The following is a 15,735-nucleotide window of genomic DNA, read 5'->3' as shown; positions in this document are numbered from 1 at the left end:
ACTTTAAAGTAGATGGCCACATCTTTAGTCGCATCAGAGACACAGTGGTTAGATCCCCAGAGTCAGGAGGACCTGAGTTCAAATGTGACCTCAGATCTTTATTAGCTGTGAGACCTTGGGTAAGTCCCTTAACCCTGTTTGCCTCAGTTTCCTCATCTGTAAAGTGAGCTGGAGAAAGAAATGGCAAACTACTCCAGTATCTTTGCCAAGAAAACCCCAAATGGGGTCACCGAGATTCAGATACTACTGAGATGACTCAACAACAACAACAGCAGAGACACTTAAGATCCGGGTCTCCTGATTCAGATACGCTCTGGTCTGACCTCAGATTCCTTAGTGATCAGAGTCCAGAAGACGCAGGCACGAGCTATGCGTCCACCTCCACATGCTTCTAAAGATCTATTCAGACATAGCCTCTGTAGGCTTTCTTTTGCAGAATAAAATTATGGTCCTTTTGTGAAATGAGATACATTGACTAACCCTCTAATTTGCATTTCCTCCAGTGTCCTGGGATAAGCTGCGCATCCCTGGGGTGCTCCAGCGACTGGGATTGACCTACCTTGTGGTTGCAGTTTTAGAGCTTCTCTTTGCCAGAGCTGTGCCTGAAAATAGTACTATGGTGAGACCCTCTACTTTGAAAACAGAATACTCTGGGATTCCGTTATGTCTGGTTTTTTTTTTTAATTTTCTAAATTCTGAACTTAACTACCATCAGATAAAATGATCATGTCCAGATGCAAAGTAGAATAGAAGAAAAAGGACTGAACATGAAAATGCAAATCTTCAAAAGTACATTTTGCTTTTTCTTTTACGTAAATATTAAATTCAATTAATTTACATAAATATTAAATTCAGTTCTCCCAAATCCCCTCTGCACAAATTGAAAGAAAACGAAGACTCCTTCCCCACCTTTAAAAAAAATTAAATCAAATATGAATAGTCAAGCAGAACAAACCCTATATTGGCCATGTCCAAAAATTATTGTGTACTGTATTTCATGTTGGGTCCTCTGGATTCATGGTTCATCATTTCGTTGATCAAAATTCCACCGAGTGGTGAGAAAGAACTACATAGTTTTTCAGGTAAACACTAATTTAACTGTTGGTCCTATACATGGGATATCCCTCTCCAAGTGACCAACAGGGTGACATACTTCTAGAGTGTTTGGACCATATCAGCCAGCCGGGTGGTGTAATGGACTAGCTATGTGACTGTGGGCAAATCACTTCACCTTTCTCCAGCCTCAGTTTCCTCATTTGTACAGTGGAGACAATGTTGGCACCTACCTCACAGGGTTGTTTTTGGGATCAAATAAGATAATAATTGTAAAGTGTTTTCTAAATTTTAAAAAGCTATGTACGTGTTGCTATATCAGTCACCCTCATTGTTACAAGCATAATGATAATTATTATAATTGTCATATTTTTGCTGTAAGTGAAACCAGAAGACGCAAGGAAGTAGCTGCTCAACGGAAAGATGACTCACGAGTCTTCTTCAGAGAGGCCCAGAAATAAAAGAACAGAGATGCTTTCATCACGCGCCCTGAGGCAGCAGGAAGCAGTATTTCATAAGATGCTTGGTTATCTTCCCTTGCAGTGCTCACGATGAGTGTAAGGAAAAAAAGGCCACCCTAAGGATAAGTGCAGCTCCTGTAACAATAGCCACTAGAGAGGATGAAAAGGTGGAGAAGTTCTGTGAGCAGCTTGTCACACACACACTCCTCCTAACCCAGTCAGCCTTTCTGCTTTTGCTCAGTGACTTCAGCCCAGAGATGAGCAAAGACAGGGGAAAGGAGTGGAGGAGCATCCCGCATCTCCACGTTCCATTCCTGTATAGTTGGAATAGTTTAAATTGCATTTAGCTACTTGGACAGACCGTCTCCCTCCAGAAAACCATTGCAGTCTCATTTCTGGTGGAAATATTTATTTATTCTTTTTTGAGCGCTCTGATCATTAAGTCAATCAGTCACCAGGCATTTATAAAGAGCTTACCATGTGGCGAGCATTTGAAGATTCTTTCTTTAATTTTTCCTGCCCCTCCTTCAGTGTAGGTCGATTCTCATTAGCAGAGTTGACAGTGCATCCCAGATTTTCTCGGTTCTTCCCATGGTGATCTTTTAACATTTACAGTAATACATAGTTAGCATTTATAGAGCACTTAAAGGTTTGCAAAGTGCTTTAGGAAAATTATTTGATCTTTGCTACAATCTTGTAAGATAGTTTCTGTTATTATCCCCATTTTATGGAAGAGGAAACTAAGGCTTAGAAGGTAAGTGACTTGTCTAAGGCCGCGCAGCCGGTATAGTTGTAGGCAGGCACCAAGTCCAGGGCTCTCTCCGCTATGCCCCAATTTATGCTTTCAGACTGTTTTTTAATGATTACCGCTCCTCCTCTTCTGCCTGCTTTGGGACAGCTGCATGGAGCACTGGACTTGGGGTCAGGAAGCCCCGAATTCAAAACCAGCTTCAGACACTTCCTAGCTCTGTGAGCCTGGGCACAGGGTAGTGAGGATAATATTAGTACTTCCTTCCTAGGGTCGTTGTGAGGACAGGATGAGATAATATTTGTAAAGGGCTTTTGTGAACTACATAACTGCTAGTTGCTGTTATAATCTTGTCAGCTGCTTAGCCATTGTGCCTTGCAGTAAAGCCGAAAGTATCTCAGTTTACCCTGAAATAAACCGTGTTACTCTGGTACAGCTCAAGTGAGAGGCAGTGCATAGGGGTCAGTCTAGAGTCCAGGCCTTGGCTTCAGGACTTAGACACAAGTCATTCAACCCTCTCGGTGCCCCAGACTCTGTACATTTTTGACGACTGCGATCTGCTTTAGTGGAGGGAGTATCTGCACTGAGCATTCCCTTCACTGATGAAACCATAGGTCCGAAGCCCAGCCTTTGAGAGCCATCACTCAGCTTTTCCATAGGAAATGGATCTAACCCAGCACTGGTTTGTTAGTTGTCGCAGTAGCAGTCACGGTGGTGTTTATTCTGGATCGACCGGCCCCCTCCCACCCTCTCCCTGCCCATCTCCTCTCACCAGGGATATTTTGTAGGAATTTAATCATAGTGTTTTAATTGTCCAACTTATTGCTGTGGCTAAATATTCTGCAACTTATAGTATAGCTTAAATGCACTATTGTGTAATTTCATTTAAGAAATTTTAAACTCTGTGTGTGCCAGAAGCTAGAAGAAACAACACTGAGGGCTAGTAAATAAAGCCCGCCTCAGGGTTCTTGGAAATTATTGATTTTTCTTAATTAACATTTTCATTGTGTTTCTTCATAGGAGAACAAACAACTTAGAACCCACAGGAATTCATCTCTGGTTTTTCCTTCAACACCCCAAAATAGGGTCCGTGATTTGTAGGGCGTTTGCCTAGAATATTACACAAAGCTCATTTTTCCAGTCGTTCTATTTCCTTTTCTGGCATTCACAATAGGAGAGGCCCTGTTCTTCTTTCCAGGATATCATCTCGTACTGGCCACAGTGGATTTTCATTCTGATGCTGGAAGCTGTTTGGGTGTGTGTGACTTTCTTGTTACCGGTTCCTGGCTGCCCAACGTGAGTAACTACTCACCTTACCTTTTGGAGATGTTAAAAAAAGGAGAAGCAGCGCTGCATAGTGGGTAAAGTCCTGGACTTGGGCTTGGGGGGAAGACTTGAGTTTTTATGCTGCCTCTGATACTGGTGACACCAGGCAAATCACTTACCTCTCTGAGTCCTGGTTTTCTTATCTGCAAGATGATGGAATAACAGTGACAATGATAATGATCTTACTACTACTAGTAGTAATGGGTGGTGGTGGTGGTGGTGGTGGCAGCAGCAGTAGTAGTATTGGGGGTGGGGGTGGCAGTAGTAGTAGTATTGGGGGTGGTGGTGGCAGTAGTAGTCGATTAATAGTACTAGCAGTGATGAAGCTCGGGATTGTTAGCTCAAATGAGAAAGGATCCAGGAAAGTACTTCACATCCTTTAAAGTGCAATTTATATAAATACCAGTTATTGTCATTTCTGCCGTGTTAGCAGTTTTTCCCCGTATCTTATGACTTTCACTCTGTCACAGCTATTTTTGGTAAGTGAATCTTTCTTCCTCCAACTCTCTACCATGTAAAAAGCCTAAAGGGAGGAATCTGCACTGTGTCCTGCGAAATGTTACAGGGCGATTTCCCAACTGCTCTTTGGAATGGGGGAGTCAGCTTTAATAACAGTGTATAAATAATAGCAAAAGTCTCCTTCACGAGGTCTTTCTTGATGCTTACAGTTGTTGACACTCACCTTCTCTTCCCTCTTTAAATCACTTTGATTTACTGATCTTTGGACATGTTGTACTTTCTGGGCAGATTCTCTTTCTGTTTTTATCTTTGGACCTACAGCACCTGGTAGCCAGTAAGTGCTTAATAAATGCTCCTGAAATTGTTGAATCGAATATAAACCTGATTCCTAAACTCCTATGTTGGGAAAAAATTCAATCAGTCAATTAGCAAGCATTCATTAAGCACTTACTAGGTGTTTACCAGGCATTCAGCAAGGTGTTAGGGATACAAAAAAATGAAGCAATGCCTGCCCTCAAGGAGATTACGTTCTGTTAGAGGAGATTTTGTGTGTGTGTGTGTGTGTGTGTGTGCATACGCATACATACATGTGTGTATGGACATATAAATATACATAGATAATATGTATATGCACTTATCTGTATGCACATGTAGGTGTATATATGTATATAAAACACATACTTATATACACAGATGTGTATGCATATGTGTGTGTATATATACATACATCTGTTCTAATAGAATATAAGCTCCTTGAGGACAGGCACTGCTCCATTTTTGTCTTTGCTTCACTGTATTTATAGATATATGTGTATGTATACAAATATATATATGTTATACACATATATATGTATATTCAAGAGAAATACAAGATAATTTGATATGAAGGGATCAGAAAAGTCTTGACATAAAAAGTCATGCTTAAGTTGTCCTTGGAAGGAAATCAGAGGTAAGGAGGGGTGCATGTCACACATGAAGATGGAAGAAAGAGTATGGAACAGCAAGAAGGCCAGACAAGACGTCGAAATTTCACGCTCATAGGAAATCAGAGATTTAGATGTGGAAGTGACCTTAGAAATCAGCTAGTCTGACCCATTCATTTTACAAACGGGGAAGCTGAAGCTAAGGCAGTTGAACTGCCCTGCTGTAGACGAGCCAGTCTGCGAGGTTTGTATTCGTACATAACTCATCTCATTATGTGGTTTCATTGTTGTTTATTATGAATTTATTCTGTAGTTTCATAAATTCACATAATACTCATTATTTCTTTCATAAGTTTGTTATTTGTTATTCTTTATGAATTTTCGTAAACTAAGAATTTGCTTTTCCCATCTCTAGCGGTTATCTTGGCCCTGGTGGCATCGGAGACTTTGGAAAATACCCGAATTGTACCGGAGGAGCTGCCGGCTACATCGATCGTTTGCTTCTGGGAGAAGACCACATCTACCAGCATCCGTCTCCTAACGTGAGTAAAATTAACCCGTCCTTGAAGAAGGGAAGGTGAAAGGGTGGTTCATTGAAAACAGCCTGCAGCCAGTGCACGGCGGCTGAACTCCTTTTACTCGTGGGCTACTTTCTGCTGTTTGTTGTTTCTGTTATGTGAATTGTTAAAAACCTTTGGGTTATAAAGTGAGGCAGCAGTGGATCAGATATGGAGCATGGTAGGTCGTGTTGCTGGTAAGCATTCTCTGATTGTTTCATCCTGATGTTAAAAATTAAACCGGCTTTAGTAAGTCAGAGTGAGTATAGTATCATGAAGATTGTATATAAGCTTATAAAGCCCTAGGAGCTTATTAGGTAGAGTAGCCATGGCACCATCATGTGTAGTGCAGTGTTTTCTTAGGCCTGTGTGTTAAAATAAAGTAGGTTAACCCTTAGATCTGCTTTGTATACTCTCTGCTATCTTGGGTCCACAGGAAGTTTCATCGCCGGATCTTTGGGGGTCCTTGCTGAAACATTTTTATTGACACTTTGTTTAGGAGCTCTGTGTCTGGGTTAAAGCACATCACCGGGGGAAAGGCACTTTTAAAAAAAATCTTATTTTTGTTGACATCTTTTTTTTTTTTAATATCACCTCAGTTTCCATATATATCACTGCCTCTGCCTCTACCAGAAGAGCCATCCCTTATAACAAAAATTAAGGAAAAAAAAAAGAAAAGAAATAGGAGAAAAAAAGCAGGCCAATAAAACCAATAAACCATCAGCCATGTCTGACAGTATGGAGTGTTTGACACCTGTAAAAGCTCACCTTTGCAGAGAGGGAAGGGAGATGCATTTTCTCATCTATATATACTATAGACACGTTTTCGGTCTGTGTTTAAAGTTTTTTTTTCATTCTTTGCATTTATGTTTTAGGCCTGGCTTACTCATTTTACATCAATTTTTGTCTTTCTCTGCTTTTCTAGATTTTTCCAAGGATCATTTCTTGTAGCACCATAGCATTCCTTAAATTCATGTACTACTCTCTGTTTAGCCTTTCCTCAATTGATAGGGCAGCTAGGTGGCGCAGTAGATAATGTCCCAGCCTGGAATCAGAAAGACCTGAGTTCAAACCCAGCCTCAGACACTTACTAGCTGTGTGACCCTGGACAAGTCACTTAACCCTGTCTGCCTCAGTTTCCTCATCTGTAAAATGAGCCAGAGAAGGAAATGGCAAATCACTCCAGTGTGTTTGCCCAAAGAACCCCAGAAGGGGTCATGGAGAGTTGGACACAAGTGAACAACAATTGATTTGTGTCCAAGTCTCTGCCACTACACAGAATGCTTCTGTAAATATTATGATGTACGCGAATGGGGGCTTTCTTTATGTTATTGACTTCCTTGGGGTATGTGCCTAGTGGTGGGATCTCTGAGCAGGGATGCTTTAGTTGGGTTTTAAGTATAATCTCAAATTGCCTTCCAGAGTGGTCGGACTAATGCACAGCTTCGCCAGGGGTATATTAGCGTATGTGGCTTTTTTTCCCCTCCAGCATTGATTTTTTTCCATCTTCTGTCATCTTTGCCAATTTGCTATTTATGAGGTGAATTCTCATAATTTTTCAGATTTACATTTCTCTTAGTAGTGATTTAGAGTAATATTTCATATGGTTATTAGCAGTTTGCATTTCTTCTTTGGAGAACAGTTTATCTGTTGGATATTGATAGTAATCTCTGTCCATCAGGGTTGTGACTCTGGGGCTTATATGTTAATTTCCTACATACAGTGTGTTGGGAAAGACACTTCTGACAGCATCATTCACCTTCTTCCTGTCTTTCTTGTCCAGGTGATCTACCACACCAAAGTGGCCTATGATCCAGAAGGGCTCTTGGGAACCATCAACTCCATTGTGATGGCATTTTTAGGAGTGCAGGTAGTGTTTTTGTTTAGAATGTTATTTTCTTCCAAAATAATACACTCTTAAGTGAACTACAACAACAAAACAAACTGCCAGGGAGCTCCCCGCAAAAGATGCTTTGCTTATGTATTTTGAAAAGCCTGTGTAATATTTATTCTATTAATTGAAATGACATTCCATTTTAGTGCTTCCTTTTTCAGGGCAGGGGGTTGGGGTAGAGCGTGGGCTTCTGAGCTCATCAGTATAAGAAATACCTGGGATGGTGTAACGACGATGCTGCTTGCAGCTACTGTGGGTGTGTGAGGCCAATAGGAGAGATGCTAGCACAGGTTCTTTGATCTGCTTTTCTAAGGAAAGGAAATTTAAGTGGTTTATAATATCACTTTAATTAAACATACATATATCATTCACTTAGTTCAGGGGAAAAAGTCAGCACCCTGAACTTCAGGGAAAACACAAACAGAAATTACAAGTGGAAATTATATAAACAGAGCAAAATAACACAAATCAGTAGAAAGGCTTCTAGCTGTCTGTCCAAGACATTACATACAGAGGCCTCACATAGTTAACAGAGAGAGAGAAGCACCAACATCTGGGTTTTTCAAAGCTGGGGTGGGGCGGGGGTGGTGCACTCCTTAGTGGCTACCCAGAGTCTCATCCGGTCAAGTCACACAACACTTCAGTGAGTGAGCCTCGTAGCAAAATGCTAACTTCAGAGTATATGTACACTTCTTCAGGGTCAGAGGGCTTCACACCTCTCGTGACCCCATCATAGTTTCAATATATTACAAGTTGGCATGAGAAATTAAATGGGAATTTTGGGGGAGTTTTGTGGAAGCTGCGGATGATATGCGAAGGCCAGCAGATGACACAGAAAAGTTTAGAAGCTCAGAAATGCCTAAAGTATAGTGTACAATACCAGCACCCCATAAAAGAAAAAGAAAAAATTCAGACTTCTTCTCTGGGACAAAGGGAGGGCCAAAAATTTTATGCGGATTTTCCAGCTCACAGGGGCACTGTGCCCCGCGATGGGGAAAAGATAACTGTATGTCAGTGCTGTCTTGATCAGTGTGATGCAGTCAAAAAGAGACCCAGCTTGAGAATCAGAAGGCTTGGGTTCTTGTCATTCTAGGGCTGAGAATGATAATGTCGACCCCTTTCTGCCTCTCAGGGCTGTTCTGAGGCTCACAGGAGATTATGTATGTGAGGGGATTCTGTTAAGTCCTATACAGATGAGCGGCGTCATTAGTGATGGTTTCTTTTCTAGGCTGGAAAAATCCTCTTGTTTTACAAAGATCAGCACAAGCAGATCCTGCTTCGGTTCCTTCTGTGGAGTGCCATGTTGGTAAGTGATTGATTCATTACTATCCCTTGTTTTCATCAATGCTTAAAAGGACCACTATTTAAGAATACCTTGAAGGACCAAGCTGTGTCTGTGAACTGATACTGTGTCCTTTTTTTAATCCGTGAGACAGAAAATAGAGATGGGAAGAAAGTTTTTACTTCCAGTAAAATTAAAAATAAAATTTTATATCAATGCACCTGGTCTTTGAGAAATTAATAGAAATGTGAAAATAATTAGGAATGCCACTTTTTAGAGGGTAGGGAAGGTCTGACTTTTGATTTCATTAATACAGGCGACTCTGCATCCGGAATCTCCCTCCATTAATGTAGATTGGCAACTCCTTTGTAATGTATAATCTTGGGGAGTTGTGAAGTCCCCTGGAGGTTAAATGACTTACTTATTTTACCACAGCCGGTATGTGTCTGGGGCAGGACTGGAACCAGTTTTCTAACTTCAATGCCAGTTCACTAGTTACTAGACTGCCTCTCATTAACGAAATACATGTTAAAATGTGTGTACAGTACTTAGAAATCCTTATGAGATTTCTCATAGTAACTGTCTGCTACATATCCAGTGCCCACCAGGTACCCTGTTTTATTTGCATTGTAGCGATAAGCAGTCTTTGCTGAATTATGTGCCCTGACTCAGATTCAGAGAAAAACACTTTATTTTTAATGAAAGGAGAGGTTTTTTGCTTCTTCACATTAGATAGTCACATAAATAAGAAAGGTAAGCTGCTGTGTTAAGATCAGGGGCTGTTTTCCAAAGCTGTGTTATAGAATTGCACGTGAAAAGTTCCATCATCATCCTGTCTTCATCTTGGTCACTGATTCACTGTGGGTGTATGGACGTGGGAGGCAATTCACGCTTCCTGTCCTCTCCGTTTCTCTCACATAAATGTTGCTTGCAGTGATGAATCAGATATTGTCATCAGAATGACTTTAATTTTTAAATTAAATTTTATTTTATTTTCAAAGAAAGATCCACTTTCTCTTTCCCTCACCTCTCCTCTCTGCACATTGAGAAATCAAGAAAAACAAAACTGTTACAAACATGAAGAGTGAAGAAAAACAAATTCTTGCATTGGCCACATCCCCCCAGAAATGTCTCTATCTGTACTCTGAATCACCTCTGTCAGGGGGTGGGCAGGGATTTTTTATCGTGAGTCCTCTGGAATTGTGTTTGGTTATCATGTTGGTTAGTTTCCAAGTCTTTCTCCCCCTAATTCATTATTTATTTATTTTTAAACCTTTTTTATTTTTATTTTTAAATTTTGAGTTCCAAATTCTCTCCCTCCGGACCCTTCCCCCAACCACTGTAAAGGCAAACAGTGTAATAGCTTCCGGGTCTTTCAAAGTTGTTTGTTCTAACAATGTTGCTATTGTGTGAATTGTTCTCCTGGTTCTGCTCGCTTCAGTCTACATCAGTTCATACAAGTCTTCCCAGGTTTCTCTGAAGCCATCCCCATCAGCATTTCTTATATGTTCCATCATATTCATATACTGTAACTTGTTTAGAACGACTTTAAAGTATTATTTTGTTTTAAGAGTTCAGTAATTCCAGTGAGCATCTTAAAAGTTATTTTTTTCCTGTTAAAAACATATTGGACATTTCCACAGTCTCTCTTTGTTTTGTAGTATGAATTTTATTTTCTCACACCAGATGTAAACCTTTGTCCTTTTTTCCTCCCTTTTCTTACAGGGTGTTATTTCAGGTGTCTTGACCAAATTTTCTCAAAATGAAGGCTTCATTCCAGTAAATAAAAATCTCTGGTAAGTGGAAAGCAAAATGTTGTTTTAATTCTTTTAATGGATTATACTTCAATGTGCTTTAGTCTGTGGATGGCTAAATATCATTCTCTTTTCTCCCTCCAACTGCGCAGGTCCATCTCCTATGTGACAACCCTGAGCTTCTTTGCTTTCCTTCTGCTCCTGTTTTTGTATTTCTTGGTGGATGTGGCAAGACTGTGGTCTGGAGCGCCCTTCTTTTACCCAGGTCAGTCGATTCATCCCAGACCAAAGGTTCTCTGTGATGGTAGCTGGACAGCTTGAGGCCTATGGGGCAATAACCACTTTGGGCATATTTCCATGAAGGGGATAGGGAGGGGTCAACAGCAAAAACAGCCTGCCTAGAGGTGAGTCTGCTCTGTAAGCTTAACATTTCTGTGTATGTATGGAAGGGTAACAAGGGTGTCTTTGGGGGAACAGAGACTAGAGAAGGGGTGTCTGTGGCAGATGGCATATACTTGTAATTAATGAACCTAGCGTCAGAATAGCTCTAATGTCTTGTCCTTCCTGGAAGACATCAGCCTTTTGATAATATGCTTAGTTTGATTTCCAAGGTTTTGTGCAGCAATAATACTTTTCCCAAAATGAAAAAGATCAGAGAACAAGGTAGTCTCAGGAGAGACAGTGTAGTGTAATGGAGAGAGAGCCAGCATTGGAATTAGACCCAGGTTCTAATCCTGTCTCTAACACAAGCTACCTGGGTAATCACAAGCAACTCACCTGATATCTCTGTGTTCTGGTTGTTCCTCTGAGTCTCTAAGATTTTAAATTACAAATGAGTTGTTGATCTGCCCAGGACTTTTCAATACTGAGCGCTCCCACTCATTAATGAAACCATGAGTCCCAACCAAAACAAAAATAGGTCCATGATTTGGCTTAAGTGTAGAGAGGGATGAATGAGATAGTTTCAGGTGACCCTTCCAGCTCTATCAGTTTTTGGTTAAACAGCAGTATAATTCTGTATGCCCTAGGCTTGGCACATGTTGGTTATGTGGCCCTGGGCAAGTCACTTTAGTTCCCCAAACACTCTCTAGGAATAAAAGTTGGCAGAGCAGGTGTGAGGCTGCACTGGTAAAGGTGACTCATCCTCCATCAGTGAAATCATAGGTCTAGGTTCTCCCCCTCAATTACATTGTCAAGATCTCTGTTTTATCTCTCTATAAAACACGGCATTCTAGTTTCTCTTTGAGGCTTCCTGTGGGGGAAAGCATGTCTGCCAAATAATGCATAGTACCATCCATTTGAGGCATCCTGTATTATGTGTTTCAGATAAGCAAGATACTGTCCCCAGCTCATGATTCTGGAACAATGCATTCGAGCTAACAACATCTTTTTAAAATTTCTTTTTCAGGAATGAACTCCATCCTGGTATACGTTGGGCATGAGGTCTTTGAGAACTACTTCCCTTTCCAGTGGAAGATGGAGGACTACCAGTCTCACAAGGAACACTTGACCCAGAACCTGGTTGCCACTTCCCTCTGGGTCGTCATTGCTTATGTGCTTTACCGAAAGAGGATTTTCTGGAAAATCTGATGGTCTTGCAGACACATTTCACCGGACTGATTGTAGAGGGGCCCAGGGAGGTCAGTGAAGCAAATAGACTGCCATCTGTATTAGTGAGAAAAGTGGATGGGCTTTGGAATGTCTGGGTTATGGAACATGGAATCCTCTTTTACTGTGCATAAATTAGATGCTGTAGTCTTGTAAACTGGTTTAATCCCATACGTAACTCATCAGAAACCTTGTCTTCTCTATATTTGTAAATCATGTGTTTGTAGTGTAACTGCCCCCCCACCCCCCACCTTATTCTGTGTAAATAGATGTGTTTAGGGGCAGCTAGGTGGCACAGCAGATCGAGCACTGGCCCTGGAGTCAGAAGGACTTGAGTTCAAATCTGGGCTCACATGATTACTAGCTGTGTGACCCTGGGCAAGTCACTTAACCCCGATTGCCTCCAAAAAAAAAATAGATGTGTTTGACAGTTTTAGTTCCATTCTGATGAGGTCTTATTGAAAAGGGAATTACTGCAGGCCTTTTGCTTTCCAGTTTGATAAAAAAAACAATCGAAGACCTGATTCTTCTTACTTATCTCATTTTCCTATAAAATTGACGTTTTAGAGCTTATATACCCCGCTTATGAAGAGCTGCCTTATTTCTCTTGTGAACTATAAAGGTTATTGAATGTGTTTATGTGCTGATATGCTCTGCTTTATTTAATAATCCCAGCTTTTCTGCTAAGTGTGATTCCTGCTAAGTGAGTTCCAAGAAAACCTACCTTTCTAAGTGCCCTTTTCAGATCTGCCAGGCGCTTGCTGTGTGACACATTTCTGTTCTCTGATGCTTCTTAAAAAAAAAAAAAACAAACGCCTCCTTCTGTCAGAAGACTTTTTCTTTCATTCCTACTTTTTTTTTTTAAGATAACATGTATTGAACTTCTTTTCTTGCCAGTATTCTGTAGCTATCTAGAGTTTATCTATGGTTTTCTGAAATTGTCAGTAAAGGTGTATTTTATTATGGAAAAATTCCAATTAAAATGTTTGAGCATCATTTGTCAGACCATTTATTGTATAAACCCCCTCCCATTATTACACCTGAATTCACAATGGAGATCTGTTCCTGCGCACTGTTACGAAGCTGACACTGGAGTGTCCATGATGGAACTGGGAAAACCTAAAATAAGAATTAGTAGCTTTCATATGCTTCATTAGCACATATGGGTGGGGAATTTTAGAGTTTGGTACTTGGTGGACCTGTGAGTTCATCGGTGTGTGTTCCATCCACTGATATACACTACAACCCCACTCACACCTCTTCCCGAGTCTTATCCCCAGTTTTTTTTTTCATTTGAAAACGTTTTATTGGTGCCTTCTTTTTTATATCTCTGTTATTTCTGAATGACTCCCTCCTGCCCCCGCCCCCACCCCAGTATACCTTCCCTTTAATAAGCATAGTCAAGCAAAACAAATACAACACATTGGCCATATCTGCAGATGTTTGCTTTACACCCTCTCTCCTGAGAGGGATCCTTCACTATCAGTCTTCAGAAACCAAAATTTATCCAAGTATTTCATAAGTCTTTCAAAGGAGCAGAAGGGCTTCCTCCTTTGAGTATCTTGGAGATACTTCTATGCCCTACTCAAGCTGTCCATCTGTTATTTCTCATTCCTACTCCTTGACGGGAATCATCTCCCTTTTCAGGGATACATCTTCACCACTCCTTGCACTCGATGCCCCTGGAAGCTTGCCACAGCCTGTTTGTGCCTACCATTCTGCTTCCCACTGTCCTTTGGTTTGTCATTTTAATTCTCCTGAGACCTTGATGTGACCTAAGTCATTTGACATCACTGGGAGATGAATGGTGTTGAAGAAATTCCAGGCAAATAAAAATATATTGGCGCACCACCTGGTGATCACGACACAAACGCTGCCTCATACAATCTTAAGAATCAGCTCGTGTGTCACCTTCCATGTTAAGCCATTTCCAGTCCCCGCTAGGGAAAGAAGGGGAAATGGGGGAGGAAATAAGCATTTATGTACTGGTGATGTAGGTGCCAGTATTCTCATTTTACAGCTGGGGAAACTGAGGCAAAGAGCTGAAGTGACTTGCCCTGGATCCAACCACTAGTAAGTGTGTGAGGCTATATTTGAACTTCCTGATTCTGGACCCAGTGGTCTGTGCACTATGGCACCACCTAGCTCCCACCTAGTTAGTTGTCAGTGCTCTTTCCTGCATAAAGCAGTCATATAGAAGGAGTCAAGATAGCGGACCCTCGAGAAGCTGGGCAGCCAGGCTCCAATCCACAAAACTTCACCAGGCCTAGAAAATGCACCAGAATGAATCTTGATGGTGAAATCCAGAAAAAGTCACAGTGACTCTTTTGTTCAGCCCAGGTCGGCATGGGGAGACAGAGAGATCTGCTGATACCGGGGACTAGGTCTGGGCAAGAGTATGTCATGGGTGTGTATTCCAGCTCCCAGGGAGAGGCTGTGCACAAGGGCAAGAGGAGGTCCCAGACTCATATTAGGATACCCCTAGACCAATACATGGACACAGAAACAGGGACACATGCCAACTAGCAGCTTTGTTGCCCACTCCCCAGCCTTAGGTCACAGATCCACAACAGACCAAGAATGGAACTTGCACATGGGGGTGGCATTCCTAGAGAGTGCCCCAAGAAGGAAGTCCAGAAGCCAGAAGCAGTGCTATGGCTCACACACACCCCAAGAGCAGAAATGGATTTCAGTTCCAACCTCTAGCCCAGTCTGCCTGCAGAAAAATAAAGGCAGGAATCTCAGACCAAAGGGGAGCCTGCAGTCGTCAGTCTGGAACAGAAATTCCTAGCTGGCTGATGGGGGATGTGTCTAGCTGCATTCTCTTGTCTCTCTGACTGAAACCCTGATCAAGAACCTGCAGAATTGGGAGGAGGGGAGTGCAGCAGTCGGACTTTGCCCTGGATCAGACCACTATGGAAGCGCCAAAACTAGTAGGTCCTCAGCCTGTACCTGGGATTGTGGAATAACACAACATACCCCAAGAAAGTAGCAACAGGACCAGCCAATGAATGATTATGAGACAATGAGAAATATTAAACTCAAAAGGCTAAAATAAAATTAAGAAAATATAAAGTATCTCGTAGCAAAAACAACTGACCTGGAAAACAATGAGAAAAAAAAATTGAGGCTCATTAGACTATCTGAATGCCATGACCAAAAAAACAAACAAACAAAAAACCAAACAAAACCTAAATACCATATTTCAAGAAATCTTAAAATTACCTGGGTCTCTTAGAATCAGAGGGCAAAGTGGAAATAGAATCTGCTGGTCACCTCCAGCAGAAACCCCAAAATGAAAACTCCCAGGAACATCATAGCCAAAAAGAAAATTACCCCGAACAGCCAGAAAGTGAATTCAAGAACTGAGGAGCCACAGTCAGGATCACACACAATTTACCAGTCACTACTATAAAGGACAGGAGAACTTTGAATATATTCCCAAAGGCAAAGGATATAGGCTTAGAGCCAAGAATAATTTATCTAGCAAAACTGAGTATAATCCTGCCTTAATGAAATAGAGGACTTCCAAGCATTCCTGATGAAAAGACCCAGAGCGATTTCATTAAGGTAGTTCAAACACAGGAAGCATCAAAAGGTAAACCTGAGTGAATGATCATGAACTAAAGGATAAACTACTTACATTCTAATGTGGGGAAATGATACACGT

General features: G+C 41.3%; 1 protein-coding gene across 2 annotated transcripts in view; it reads left to right on the top strand.

Moving 5' to 3' along the window:
• The window catches only part of HGSNAT (heparan-alpha-glucosaminide N-acetyltransferase), a 50,354-nt gene extending 37,428 nt beyond the window's left edge, over positions 1-12,926 (top strand). The window contains exons 12-20 of one of the 2 annotated variants that reach the window (XM_036749293.1): positions 504-619; positions 3,283-3,348; positions 3,461-3,558; positions 5,386-5,512; positions 7,311-7,397; positions 8,650-8,727; positions 10,429-10,499; positions 10,610-10,722; positions 11,866-12,926. In XM_036749293.1, the coding sequence (XP_036605188.1) occupies positions 504-619; positions 3,283-3,348; positions 3,461-3,558; positions 5,386-5,512; positions 7,311-7,397; positions 8,650-8,727; positions 10,429-10,499; positions 10,610-10,722; positions 11,866-12,047 (938 nt within the window). In that variant the 3' untranslated portion in view covers positions 12,048-12,926. The remainder of the gene's footprint in view (positions 1-503; positions 620-3,282; positions 3,349-3,460; positions 3,559-5,385; positions 5,513-7,310; positions 7,398-8,649; positions 8,728-10,428; positions 10,500-10,609; positions 10,723-11,865) is intronic. The other variant, XM_036749292.1, reaches the window with a different exon arrangement.
• The last annotated feature ends 2,809 nt before the right edge of the window (positions 12,927-15,735 follow it).

The sequence above is a fragment of the Trichosurus vulpecula genome, chromosome 3 (genome assembly GCF_011100635.1).
Source record: "Trichosurus vulpecula isolate mTriVul1 chromosome 3, mTriVul1.pri, whole genome shotgun sequence".
Taxonomy (NCBI): Eukaryota; Metazoa; Chordata; class Mammalia; order Diprotodontia; family Phalangeridae; genus Trichosurus; species Trichosurus vulpecula.
This window is presented reverse-complemented; position numbering and strand designations above follow the sequence as displayed.